Source organism: Poromitra crassiceps (assembly GCF_964638095.1).
Source record: "Poromitra crassiceps genome assembly, chromosome: 19".
NCBI lineage: Eukaryota > Metazoa > Chordata > Actinopteri > Beryciformes > Melamphaidae > Poromitra > Poromitra crassiceps.
This window is the reverse complement of record NC_139646.1, coordinates 29,067,263-29,079,942: the sequence shown is the minus strand read 5'-3', so window position 1 is coordinate 29,079,942 and position 12,680 is coordinate 29,067,263. Positions and strand designations below refer to the sequence as shown.

The 12,680-nt window shown below is 46.2% G+C and overlaps 1 protein-coding gene across 1 annotated transcript in view; it reads right to left on the bottom strand.

The window, feature by feature from the left end:
- LOC310793649 (sarcoplasmic/endoplasmic reticulum calcium ATPase 2) overlaps positions 1 to 12,680 on the bottom strand; it is a gene marked incomplete at its 3' end in the record, with an annotated part of 71,901 nt that overhangs the window by 4,824 nt on the left and 54,397 nt on the right. The window contains exons 18-22 of the mRNA XM_083655495.1: positions 11,207 to 11,427; positions 10,251 to 10,453; positions 9,534 to 9,619; positions 8,053 to 8,186; positions 2,991 to 3,108 (exon numbers count right to left, since the gene is read on the bottom strand). Of these exons, the coding sequence (XP_083511621.1) occupies positions 2,991 to 3,108; positions 8,053 to 8,186; positions 9,534 to 9,619; positions 10,251 to 10,453; positions 11,207 to 11,427 (762 nt within the window). The remainder of the gene's footprint in view (positions 1 to 2,990; positions 3,109 to 8,052; positions 8,187 to 9,533; positions 9,620 to 10,250; positions 10,454 to 11,206; positions 11,428 to 12,680) is intronic.

The window sequence follows — 12,680 nt, the reverse complement described above, 5'->3', positions numbered from 1 at the left end:
ATGATGGAACATGATGGAACATGATGGAACATGATGGACATGATGGACATGATGGAACATGATGGAACATGATGGAACATGATGGAACATGATGGAACATGATGGAACATGATGGAACATGATGGACATGATGGAACATGATGGAACATGATGGAACATGATGGAACATGATGGAACATGATGGAACATGATGGAACATGATGGACATGATGGAACATGATGGAACATGATGGACATGATGGAACATGATGGAACATGATGGAACATGATGGAACATGATGGAACATGATGGACATGATGGAACATGATGGACATGATGGAACATGATGGAACATGATGGAACATGATGGAACATGATGGAACATGATGGAACATGATGGAACATGATGGAACATGATGGAACATGATGGACATGATGGACATGATGGAACATGATGGAACATGATGGACATGATGGACATGATGGACATGATGGAACATGATGGACATGATGGAACATGATGGAACATGATGGAACATGATGGAACATGATGGAACATGATGGAACATGATGGACATGATGGAACATGATGGAACATGATGGAACATGATGGACATGATGGAACATGATGGACATGATGGACATGATGGAACATGATGGAACATGATGGAACATGATGGAACATGATGGACATGATGGAACATGATGGAACATGATGGAACATGATGGAACATGATGGACATGATGGAACATGATGGAACATGATGGAACATGATGGAACATGATGGAACATGATGGAACATGATGGAACATGATGGACATGATGGAACATGATGGACATGATGGACATGATGGAACATGATGGAACATGATGGAACATGATGGACATGATGAACATGATGGAACATGATGGACATGATGGAACATGATGGAACATGATGGAACATGATGGAACATGATGGAACATGATGGAACATGATGGACATGATGGAACATGATGGACATGATGGACATGATGGAACATGATGGAACATGATGGAACATGATGGACATGATGAACATGATGGAACATGATGGAACATGATGGAACATGATGGAACATGATGGAACATGATGGAACATGATGGAACATGATGGAACATGATGGAACATGATGGACATGATGAACATGATGGAACATGATGGAACATGATGGAACATGATGGAACATGATGGAACATGATGAACATGATGGAACATGATGGACATGATGGAACATGATGGAACATGATGGAACATGATGGACATGATGGAACATGATGGACATGATGGACATGATGGAACATGATGGAACATGATGGAACATGATGGAACATGATGGACATGATGGAACATGATGGAACATGATGGAACATGATGGAACATGATGGAACATGATGGAACATGATGGAACTGAGGATTTGGAATTTTTAGGGACATTTGAAGATAACAAGCTTGACTATCGGCAGCTTCAATACAAAATATCTGTATCAGTCTTTAAAAACACAGATCAGTCGAATCTTCCTCGGTCAGAGACATTCAGCTAATTCAGCTAGAGCACTGTTATTATATCATACAGTACAGGCAGACACAAAGACATGTTATTGTGGAGGATGCCCTCATTTATATGCTCCACAGGTCATACACACACCTGGAGAAGCCGGGTAGCATGGTAAGAACCATGTTCTTCGACTTCTCTAGTGCTTTCAACACGATCCAGCCATCACTGTTAGCAGAGAAGCTCTCAGCGATGGGGGTGGAGGACGACCTAGTGGCCTGGACTCAGGACTACCTCACCGATAGACCTCAGTATGTCAGACTGCAGGGCTGCCAGTCGGAGGTGCTGGTCAGCAACACCGGCGCCCCCCAGGGAACAGTGTTCTCACCTTTTATGTTCACCGTCTACACCTCGGACTTCTGTTTTAATTCAGATAAGTGCCACCTGCAGAAGTTCTCCGATGACTCCTCTATTGTCGGATATATCACAGACGACAATGAGGAGGACTACAGAGCCCTTGTTGAGAACTTTGTGGGGTGGAGCGACACCAACCACCTCCAGCTCAATATAGGGAAGACCAAGGAGATGGTGGTGGACTTCCGGCGGAGTAAAGGGAGGTCCCCAACCCCCATCACCATCCACGGGGAGGAGGTGGAGATGGTGGTCTCCTATAAGTACCTAGGAGTACATTTAAACAATAAACTGGACTGGTCTGATAACACGGAGGCCCTGTTCAAGAAGGGGCAAAGCAGGCTGTACTTTCTGAGGAGGCTGAGGTCTTTTAATGTTTGTAACAAACTGCTACAGCTATTTTATCAATCTGTCGTGTCTAGTGTCCTTTTCTTTGCCGTTGCATGTTGGGGGGGTAGTACCAGCATGAGGGACACTGGGAAGCTGAACAAGCTGGTGAGGAAAGCCAGCTCTGTAGTTGGAGCTGAGCTGAGCAGTCTGGAGGCGGTTGCAGAGACAAGGATGAGGAGGAAACTGCACGCTATGCTGGACAACCCCTCCCATCCCCTACATGCTGTGCTAATGGGGATGAAGAGCACCTTTAGCCACAGACTCATTCCCCCCCGACACTCCACCAAGCGCTTTGGCCAGTCCTTCATGCCAGAGGCCATCAGGCTCCATAACAAGAAGTGAGACCTGTGTTCGTCACTTTATGCATTTTTGCACTCGCTCATTTGCGTATGCATTTTTGCACATGGCCCTGCACTTTATAAAACGGACTTTGCACACAGACTAACTTATTTTTTAAATTGTATTGTTTTTATCTGTTTTTATTTATCTCTATTTATCTGTCTGCTCTGTATTTTTTAACCCCTGCTGCTGTTGCTGTTTTTAGACGCCTGAATCTCCCCTCGGGGATAAATAAAGGTTTCATTCATTCATTCATTCATGGAACACACACACGCACGCGCACACATGCGCGTGCACACACACACACACACACACACACACACACACACACACACACACACGAGTTAGTCATACCGGCAGTGGGTCAACGTATAGAATAAGGAAGTGTAGAGCCATAGACAGACAGATGGCGCCCACGAGCCACGGGTTTGACCAGGGAGGCATCTTCAGGAGGGACTGGTTCTCTGACAAACTGTACAGGACACAAAACACATCTTCAGGAGGGACTGGTTCTCTGACAAACTGTACAGGGCACAAAACACATCTTCAGGAGGGACTGGTTCTCTGACAAACTGCACAGGACACAAAACACATCTTCAGGAGGGACTGGTTCTCTGACAAACTGTACAGGGCACAAAACAAGTCATTCAATATCGCTGCAAGTGGCAATTTGAGGGTTCAAACCTTTTTGTGCTCAACAGAAGGAAGCAGCTCTATAGGTGCGAGCAGCAACGAGCGGGTTTCACGATTCACAAAGAATCAGAATCAGATCAGCTTTATTGGCCAAGTATGGAGACATACAAGGAGTTTGACTCCGGTGTACGACGTTGGACATCGCTCAAAGGTGCATAAAGCAAGTTAGCTGCTATTTACATTATACACAAGTGTGATGTAAGATGACCGTTATAAATATGTATATAGGAGAAGTATTAATTAATACACAGGACAAGATGTTACTATCCCTTGTGCCAAAATCCGAGGAAAAACACATTTAGAAGCCCAATCCAGAATAAAACAAGCTAACAGGCTAACAAACTAATAAACAAGACACAAATCACCAGTTACCTACCCTAGCCAACAGCAGTATGAAGCATGTCATTGGGGTTTTCAAGTGGGCACCTTCCTTCACCGACGTTTCGTTAAGTTAGGCCCACGACACCTCAAGAAGGCTTAACGGTGTAATCCAGCGTCCTGGAAACACCCCCCTCCATGCTACCACCGCACAACTGCATATTACCTCACTATCTAAGCCTAGCTATCCAGGTCGATTCGGTATGACATTCCTGACTACACCACCACTGTCAATGATTCAGCCCTGTTGATGCGGACCGTTAATCATGACCGCCAACAAACAATCCCTAACTACACCACCACTGTCAATGATTCAGCCCTGTTGATGCGGACCGTTAATCATGACCAACAAACAATCCCTAACTACACCACCACCGTCAATGATTCAGCCCTGTTGATGCGGACCGTTAATCATGACCAACAACAAACAATCCCTAACTACACCACCACTGTCAATGATTCAGCCCTGTTGATGCGGACCGTTAATCATGACCAACAACAAACAATCAATCTGACCTTAGCGAGCTCCCCAGCTAGCATGTTTCCTCCTTATCCACAGCCATTCACTTGCTCGTTCTGCTGCCTGAGACATGTTGCTAACCACAAGTTTCAGGCTCCGTCCCCGAATGCCCAACTCAGTTAGTAAGGCAATAACGGACTTTGCCACAAAACCACGGCAGCCCACCTCTACAGGCCGCACTCGAGCCCTCCAACCTCGCTGCTCTGCCTCTGCTGCCATTTCAGCATACCTAGCTTTCTTGCGCTCATAAGCCTCCTCAACTCGATCTTCCCACGGGACTGTGAGTTCGATAAAATAAACTCTCTTCTCTACCTCAGACCACAGTAACAAGTCCGGACGTAGCCGGGTGCTAACTATATATGCTGGGATGACTAGCTGTTCATTCAAGTCAACCCTCATTTCCCAGGCTCCACCTACACTTAGCTGCCCTAACTTGTGCCTGACCTTAATTGGTCTAATCTTTTCTCCCTCACGTACAAATTTGATCTGTCTATTCTCTTTGCTAGCAACTAGAGAATTTACTTCTAGCCGCTTTTCCTCAACTGCAGCTGCCAAACATTTCAACACCTGGTTGTGACGCCAGGTGTATCGCCCCTGGGAGAGACTGACCTTACACCCTGACAGTATATGCCTCAATGTACATACACTAGAACACAACGGGCAGGCACCATCCTCGCCCAACCACTGATTTAAGTTCTGGGGAGATGGCAGCACATCATAAGTAGCCCCTAGAATAAATCTAATTCTGCTGGCCTCCATGCTCCACAACTCTCTCCACTTCAACTTTCTCTTCTCTACACTCTCCCAGTTCACCCACTGTCCTTGCTTTGCCTGCGACACTGCCTTAGTACATCTTACTGCCTCCTCTTGCCTATGTACTTCTTCAACTACCATCTTCCTCTTTTCTATTACTGATGCCTTGTTCCACACAGGTTTCCCTATGCACAACCCTAAGCCTCCACGCCCATGCTGCACCTGACCTATGATATCCCTGTGTCTAAGAGCTGACTGTGCTTGCTGTACTGCCTCCTTTGGGTTCCACTTCCTCCCTGTTTTAACTGTGGGCGCTACACTCCTAACCACTGGATCCTTTGACTGAGTCAGAGTCATTTCCAGTCTAACCTTAGCACACTTGAACTCCTCTGTCAGGCTAGATAATGGCAATTCCAATATGCCTTTCCCATATAAGGCTACACTGCTTAGGCAGCGTGGGACTCCGAGCCATTTTCTAATGAATGAGTTAATCATCCTTTCTAGCTTTTCTACCTTTGAAAGGGGAACCTCATACACTGTCAGTGGCCACATCAACCGAGGCAACAATCCAAACTGCAAACACCACAACTTTAACTTTCCTGGGAGCCCTGACTTGTCTATACTTGAAATACCTTGAATCATTTCCTGCCTCACCTCCTCAAACTGTCCCTTATCACTGAGACTTGCATCATACCATCTTCCCAAACTCTTGACTGGTTTCTCTAACACTGTAGGCACCACCTCATCATTTATAACAAACTTCTTACCTACTACCCTCCCTTTAATGATTGAAATACTCCTGGACTTACTTGGCTTCACTTTCATTCTAGCCCACTGCAGATTACTATTTAACTTATCCAACAATCTGCTAGTACATGGAGCGGTTGACGTCATAGTCGTCATGTCATCCATGTATGCCCTAATTGGAGGGAGCCGCAGCCCTCCCTGCAGCCTTTCTCCACCCACTACCCATTTTGAAGCCCTAATAATGATCTCCATTGCCATGGTAAAAGCTAATGGGGAAATTGTACACCCTGCCATAATGCCTATCTCCAGCTGCTGCCAAGCTGTAGTGTACTCTGCTGTGGTAAAGCAGAGTTGAATATCTAAGAAGTAGGCTTTAACTAAGCTCTTTATACTACCTGGCACTCTAAAGAAATCAAAGGCCTCCCATAACAGACTATGCGGCACTGACCCGAAAGCATTAGCCAGGTCCAAGAATACTACATGCAGGTCTCTCTTCTCACGCCTAGCTGACTGGATTTGGTGCCAGATCATGCTGGTGTGCTCTAAGCACCCGGAGAAGCCGGGAATTCCAGCCTTTTGCACCGAAGTATCTATTAGCCTATTCTTTTCTAGATAACTAGACAGCCTCTGTGCCACAACACTAAAGAAAACCTTCCCTTCAACATTAAGTAGACTGATAGGTCTAAACTGACTTATCTCTAACGAGTCCCTTTCTTTAGGAATGAAGATTCCCCCTGCTCTACGCCATGCCTTAGGAATAACCTGCTTCTTCCAGACTACCTTCATCAGCTTCCATAGAAACTGCAACACATCTGGAGCACTCTTATACAGCCGGTAGGGGACTCCATTAGGACCCGGGGCTGAAGAGGCCCTTGCACGTCTCACTACTTCTTGAACTTCTTTCCACCTTGGTGGGCTATCATCACACTGGCTCTCTATTTCACCAATAGGTGGAATATCAGCTGGGACTGTCATCTCTCTAAACCTTTCCCTATCTTTGTGAACCTCCTCCAAATATTCCTCAAGCTTCTGCTTAGGTACCATAAGGCTACCATTCTTTTCCTTACTAAACAATGACTTCACAAATCTAAATGGATCCTTATAGAATGCTATTCTAGCTCGCTCTTTCTTTTTCCTATTTTTCCTAATGCTCTCTGCTCTTCTTAAAACTGCCAACCGATCCCTCACATCTGACTGCAAGCAATCAATGCCTTCCTTCTCAACCTCTGTAGCTTTCCTCCACTGCCTCTTAAGCTGTCTTCTCTCCTGGATAAGTCTATCTATCTCTTGTTGGCGCCTAGATTTAACTACCTCACCCTCTAGTTTCTTCCTTTTCTCAAAGACGCCAAACCTTTCCTTACCATAATCATAAATACAATCTCCCATTTTCTCCAACTTACTCTCAGCAGTTCCTTTAAGCTTCTCTAACATCCTAACCAAATCACTATTGATATCTTCCCACTTCCTACTTTCCGCTGCACCTGGCCACTTAACTCTAGGCTTCTGACCGCTAATCTTCTCCCTTTTTGGCTGACTGGCCTCTCTGCTTTCCTCGGTGCTAGGACCTGCCTCAACATCAGGGGTGCTGATGTCCTGCGAGCTGTGGGTTACTTCCTGTCGCTGGACTTCACCCGACTGACTTGATAAACTTCTTAAGAAATAATTATCAATGCGGGGTCCCTGTGTTCCCTCTACCAAGCACCTCTTCCTGCCTTGATGGATTCTAAGGCCCCTCAAAGTTGTTACCTTCTGCCAGCCACACAAGCAAACCTGACGGTTCTTTCCATCTACATCTGAACTAGTGGCTTCCACTGACATGTTTTCCCTACTCATAGTCAAGTCCGTTCCAGAGTCAATAACCGTGTCAACCATAGGTGAGTCATCTTCCGCCCCCGCTCTCGCAGACTCTAGGGGTGTTTTTTCATAATTCTGTTTCGTAGCAAGTTTGGGTGTAACCAATGGCCTATTGGCCTTGGCTACTGCCACAATGAGCAGCTAACCCATTGCAGCCCCGGTGGGGTCTAATCCCTCCTGTCAGCTGTCTTTCCATGCTGTCACTAGGTCTTAATAATACATTATTAATATTATAATAATAGTTGAAAAATAGTTGAATGGCTGTGTATAAACTAAGTATATTTAAACCACACTGGATTGTGAACATGCTATAAGTCAGATATTGCACAGTTGTTTGTAGATCTATAAAAGCAACATTTTGGGACAGTCATTGACGGTTTCGCCTTAGTGCGTGCGTGCGTGTGCGTTTGTGTGTGTGTGTGTGTGTGCGTGCATGCATGTGCCATTGTGCCAATAGCAGTGTTTTCCTACCTGTTGAGGGCGTTGCACATCTCTATGGTAACCAGGACAGACAGGGCCATAGTCATGGGGTAAGGAGACTCGAAGACCGAACACTGTACACCAGCAAACTCACTGTGGCCTTCACTGCACTGCAGGTAATGTGACTGTGGAGGGAACAATATGGTACATTAACTCATTGAGTGCCAATGACAACAATCGTCGTCAATTCGAATACTAACGTAGAGTGCACTGACGACGATTGTCGTCAATTGCGTTTTTTGACGGTGGGACGTGGATCAAAGCCTATAACATCTCCTGTAAAATTTTGGGGCATGTTGAATGTGTATAACCTATTTTACCGACCCATTAGGTGGCGACAGTGCTCTCCAGATTAGAGAAAGTTGAGTAAAAAACAGAGAAGAAGTCGTTATGGAAACGGAAACGGCATCGGTATGCATCGATATGCATGAAGCATAACGTTAGCTGTGCCTGTGAACAGCAGTCAATCTGCTGCCACAATTGAGCCCCTCCGTCTCCGCTGCGATAGCCCCTCCATATGATTTAGTTGCCGACACCAGCGTCTTTCTGAAAAGTTACATTATTCTCAGCTGGGAGCCGGCGACACGCTGTGGAAAAAGCGGGGTGCAGCGCACTTTTCAGTGCAGAGCAAACGCAGAGCAAACGCAGCAGAGCAACCAGAGACACTCCCACGGAGGAGGAGGAGGGGGGTGGGGCACGCAGGGCAGCGTACAACCATTGACAGTAAACACAGACCCAGACAGCAGGCTCGATGGACAGAGACAGGCAAACAAGCTAGAATATCTGATGCCCACCAGCAGTAAATCAAGACCAGCAAGAAGGTGTAGGGTCTGCGCACGCAGGGGCCAGCGCTGCTGGTTGCAGCTAAAAAATATTATTTGGCCAAACAAAATTCCTTTGTTTTCACTGTTTTATTGAAGGAAATTATTTTTGAGGTGTCATTACATCAGAAAATATTAGCTTCAGAGTCAGTGATGTGCTTGAAATGCTTCATTTCACAAAAGGCTCATTATCTGTGTGTGTGTGTGTGAGAGAGAGAGAGCGAAAATAAACGATAAATATTACAACTAATAAACTCAATTTGCCTAATTGGCTGCTGCTCTTTGTCACCTTTCCTTAAAGTAAAGTACAAACTGCTGATATCATACTGTTATGTATCTATTGACGGATTGACGTTCTATGACGGAAATGGCGGCGAACGAGTTAAGCTGCAGTGCACAGAGCAAGAGACATGGATCAAGTCAAGGTGCACAGAGCAAGAGACATGGATCAAGTCAAGGTGCACAGAGCAAGAGACATGGATCAAGTCAAGGTGCACAGAGCAAGAGACATGGATCAAGTCAAGGTGCACAGAGCAAGAGACATGGATCAAGTCAAGGTGCACAGAGCAAGAGACATGGATCAAGTCATGGTGCACAGAGCAAGAGACATGGATCAAGTGAAGGTGGAGAAACGGAGAGACGTGTGTTTACCAGCTGATAGAAGGAAAGCTTTGGTCCATCATGGGCTGCCATGAACCACCAGGCTGCAGCTCCTACTGTGGCTGCTCCCACATAACCTGGAGAGAGAGGGGGGGAGAGAGGGGGAGGGAGGGAGGGAAAGAAAGAGCTGTAAGTATAAGTTTAAGTTGAGTGAGGTACGGTACAGGGTTTCTGCAAGTTTCAACAAGTTAAATTGAAGACATTTTAAGACCTTTTTAAGACCATTATGAGTGCAGTTTAAGAGCTGTTTCTCATCCATACTGGCAAAAACAAGAACGAGGGATATGAAGGAAAATCTGACTTTGATGCTCTTAATGTGAAACTATAATGGAGGATGCAGCAGGCGTTTTTTTTTTTTTTGTACAGTTTATGTCTTTTAGACTTCTCATATAGTACAACTATAACTTCATTAATTTAGTTTGATTGACATTTATTGAGAGTTGATTTGAGTGAAGTTGTGGACCAGTGATGAATGCACATGAACGACATCCCTGATCCACAACAACAGTGCCTGCAACACTGTTTACAGTTCAGATGTACTGATTTAGTAAAGACACAAAGTTGGTTGAAAATCTGTGGAGTGTTCCTTTAATGTCGTCAGTAGCTATGTTTACATCTGAATTTTTTTATATAATTGATATATTTTAAATGATTGGATGGAACCTCAGGCGCCAGTGTGTCATTAGGAGCCAGATGAGCGAGACTCACATCCGATGATGAGGTAGCGACAGAACAGCCAGCTGGAGATCAGAGGCTCCTTGGCGGAGCGCGGCGGGCGGGACATGATGTCCAGGTCGGGGGGGTTGAAGCCCAGTGCAGTGGCCGGGAAACCGTCGGTCACCAGGTTGACCCAGAGCAGCTGGACGGGTATCAGCGCCTCGGGCATGCCCAGTGCAGCCGTCAGGAAAATACTGAGAGAGGGCAACAGAGGAAGACGTGAGAGGCACACATTAAGGATGGTTACAAATTCAACTATTCAGGTGTTTCAGTCACGTGTCGTTTTTATGGTGGTCGCCATCTTGAGGATGGGAGTGGAAGTCTCTGAGAGGGACTGGTCAAACCATTTCCTCTTTGAACTCTAACTTCCCTTTCATACTTTGTACTACAAACTCCATTCAAACTTTTTTTGAATTTATTACTCTTATTCAGCTTTTTGTAGTTTCTGAGAAATCACAGGTTAAGTTTGATACTTTTCTCCACCTTTATAATGGGAACATATGGAGCCAGCCTTGAGTGTGTGATGTCACATGGGAACATATGGAGCCAGCCTTGAGTGTGTGATGTCACATTCACTCTACCACTTTCCCGGCTGCACTTTTTACTAAATTCATACATTTTAAAACGGTGACAGTTCACACAACTTTAACACTACATAGTACATATATTTCCATCAAATCCTTCAGATAATTCTGTTCTCACTCGCAATGTCAAAATATAAGCGATGCGATGTAGACCTATGGTTTTTGAGATATTAATGTTTGTTTGACACTAGTGTTCCACTCTATTTCTGCAGCACATAGAAGGCATCTTGTTGTTTCAAAATGGTCCTCAAGACGGCACAGCAACAGTTGTGTGATGCAAAACAGCAATCTACGAATACACTTGATTCATCCCTTCATCCATGTCTGCATGTATCTTCACATGGTTCTTCCCCCCTGACTCACCACACCACCTCTCCTATGTTGGATGATATGAGGTATCTGATGAACTGTTTCATGTTGTTGTAGATGGCTCTGCCCTCCTCCACAGCAGCCACGATGGTGGAGAAGTTGTCATCGGCCAGGATCATCTCGGAGGCCGACTTGGCCACGGCCGTGCCGCTGCCCATGGCGATGCCGATCTCTGCCTTCTTCAGCGCCGGGGCGTCGTTCACCCCGTCGCCCGTCTGACACCACGGAGAGAGAGAGAGAGGAGAACATCAGAGGTTCTGTCTGTCTGTCTGACACCACGGAGAGAGAGAGAGAACATCAGAGGTTCTGTCTGTCTGACACCACGGGACAGAGAGGAGAACATCAGAGGTTCTGTCTGTCTGACACCACGGGACAGAGAGGAGAACATCAGAGGTTCTGTCTGTCTGACACCACGGGACAGAGAGGAGAACATCAGAGGTTCTGTCTGTCTGTCTGTGCCCGTCTGACACCACGGGACAGATAGAGGAGAACATCAGAGGTTCTGTCTGTCTGTCTGACACCACGGAGAGAGAGAGAGAGGAGAACATCAGAGGTTCTGTCTGTCTGTCTGACACCACGGGACAGAGAGAGAGGAGAACATCAGAGGTTCTGTCTGTCCGTCTGACACCACGGAGAGAGAGAGAGGAGAACATCAGAGGTTCTGTCTGTCCGTCTGACACCACGGAGAGAGAGAGAGGAGAACATCAGAGGTTCTGTCTGTCTGTCTGACACCACGGAGAGAGAGAGAGAGGAGAACATCAGAGGTTCTGTCTGTCTGTCTGACACCACGGAGAGAGAGAGAGAGGAGAACATCAGAGGTTCTGTCTGTCTGACACCACGGAGAGAGAGAGAGGAGAACATCAGAGGTTCTGTCTGTCTGACACCACGGAGAGAGAGAGAGGAGAACATCAGAGGTTCTGTCTGTCTGTCTGACACCACGGGACAGATAGAGAGGAGAACATCAGAGGTTCTGTCTGTCTGTCTGACACCACGGGACAGATAGAGAGGAGAACATCAGAGGTTCTGTCTGTCTGTCTGACACCACGGGACAGATAGAGAGGAGAACATCAGAGGTTCTGTCTGTCTGACACCACGGAGAGAGAGAGAGGAGAACATCAGAGGTTCTGTCTGTCTGACACCACGGAGAGAGAGAGAGGAGAACATCAGAGGTTCTGTCTGTCTGACACCACGGAGAGAGAGAGAGGAGAACATCAGAGGTTCTGTCTGTCTGACACCACGGAGAGAGAGAGAGGAGAACATCAGAGGTTCTGTCTGTCTGACACCACGGAGAGAGAGAGAGGAGAACATCAGAGGTTCTGTCTGTCTGACACCACGGAGAGAGAGAGAGAGAGGAGAACATCAGAGGTTCTGTCTGTCTGTATTAGTGATGCGCGGGCTGCAGTTATAACCGAGCTGACCGCAGATATCCCGCCCCCGCAGGCAGGCCGGATCAAAAATAAACATTTTG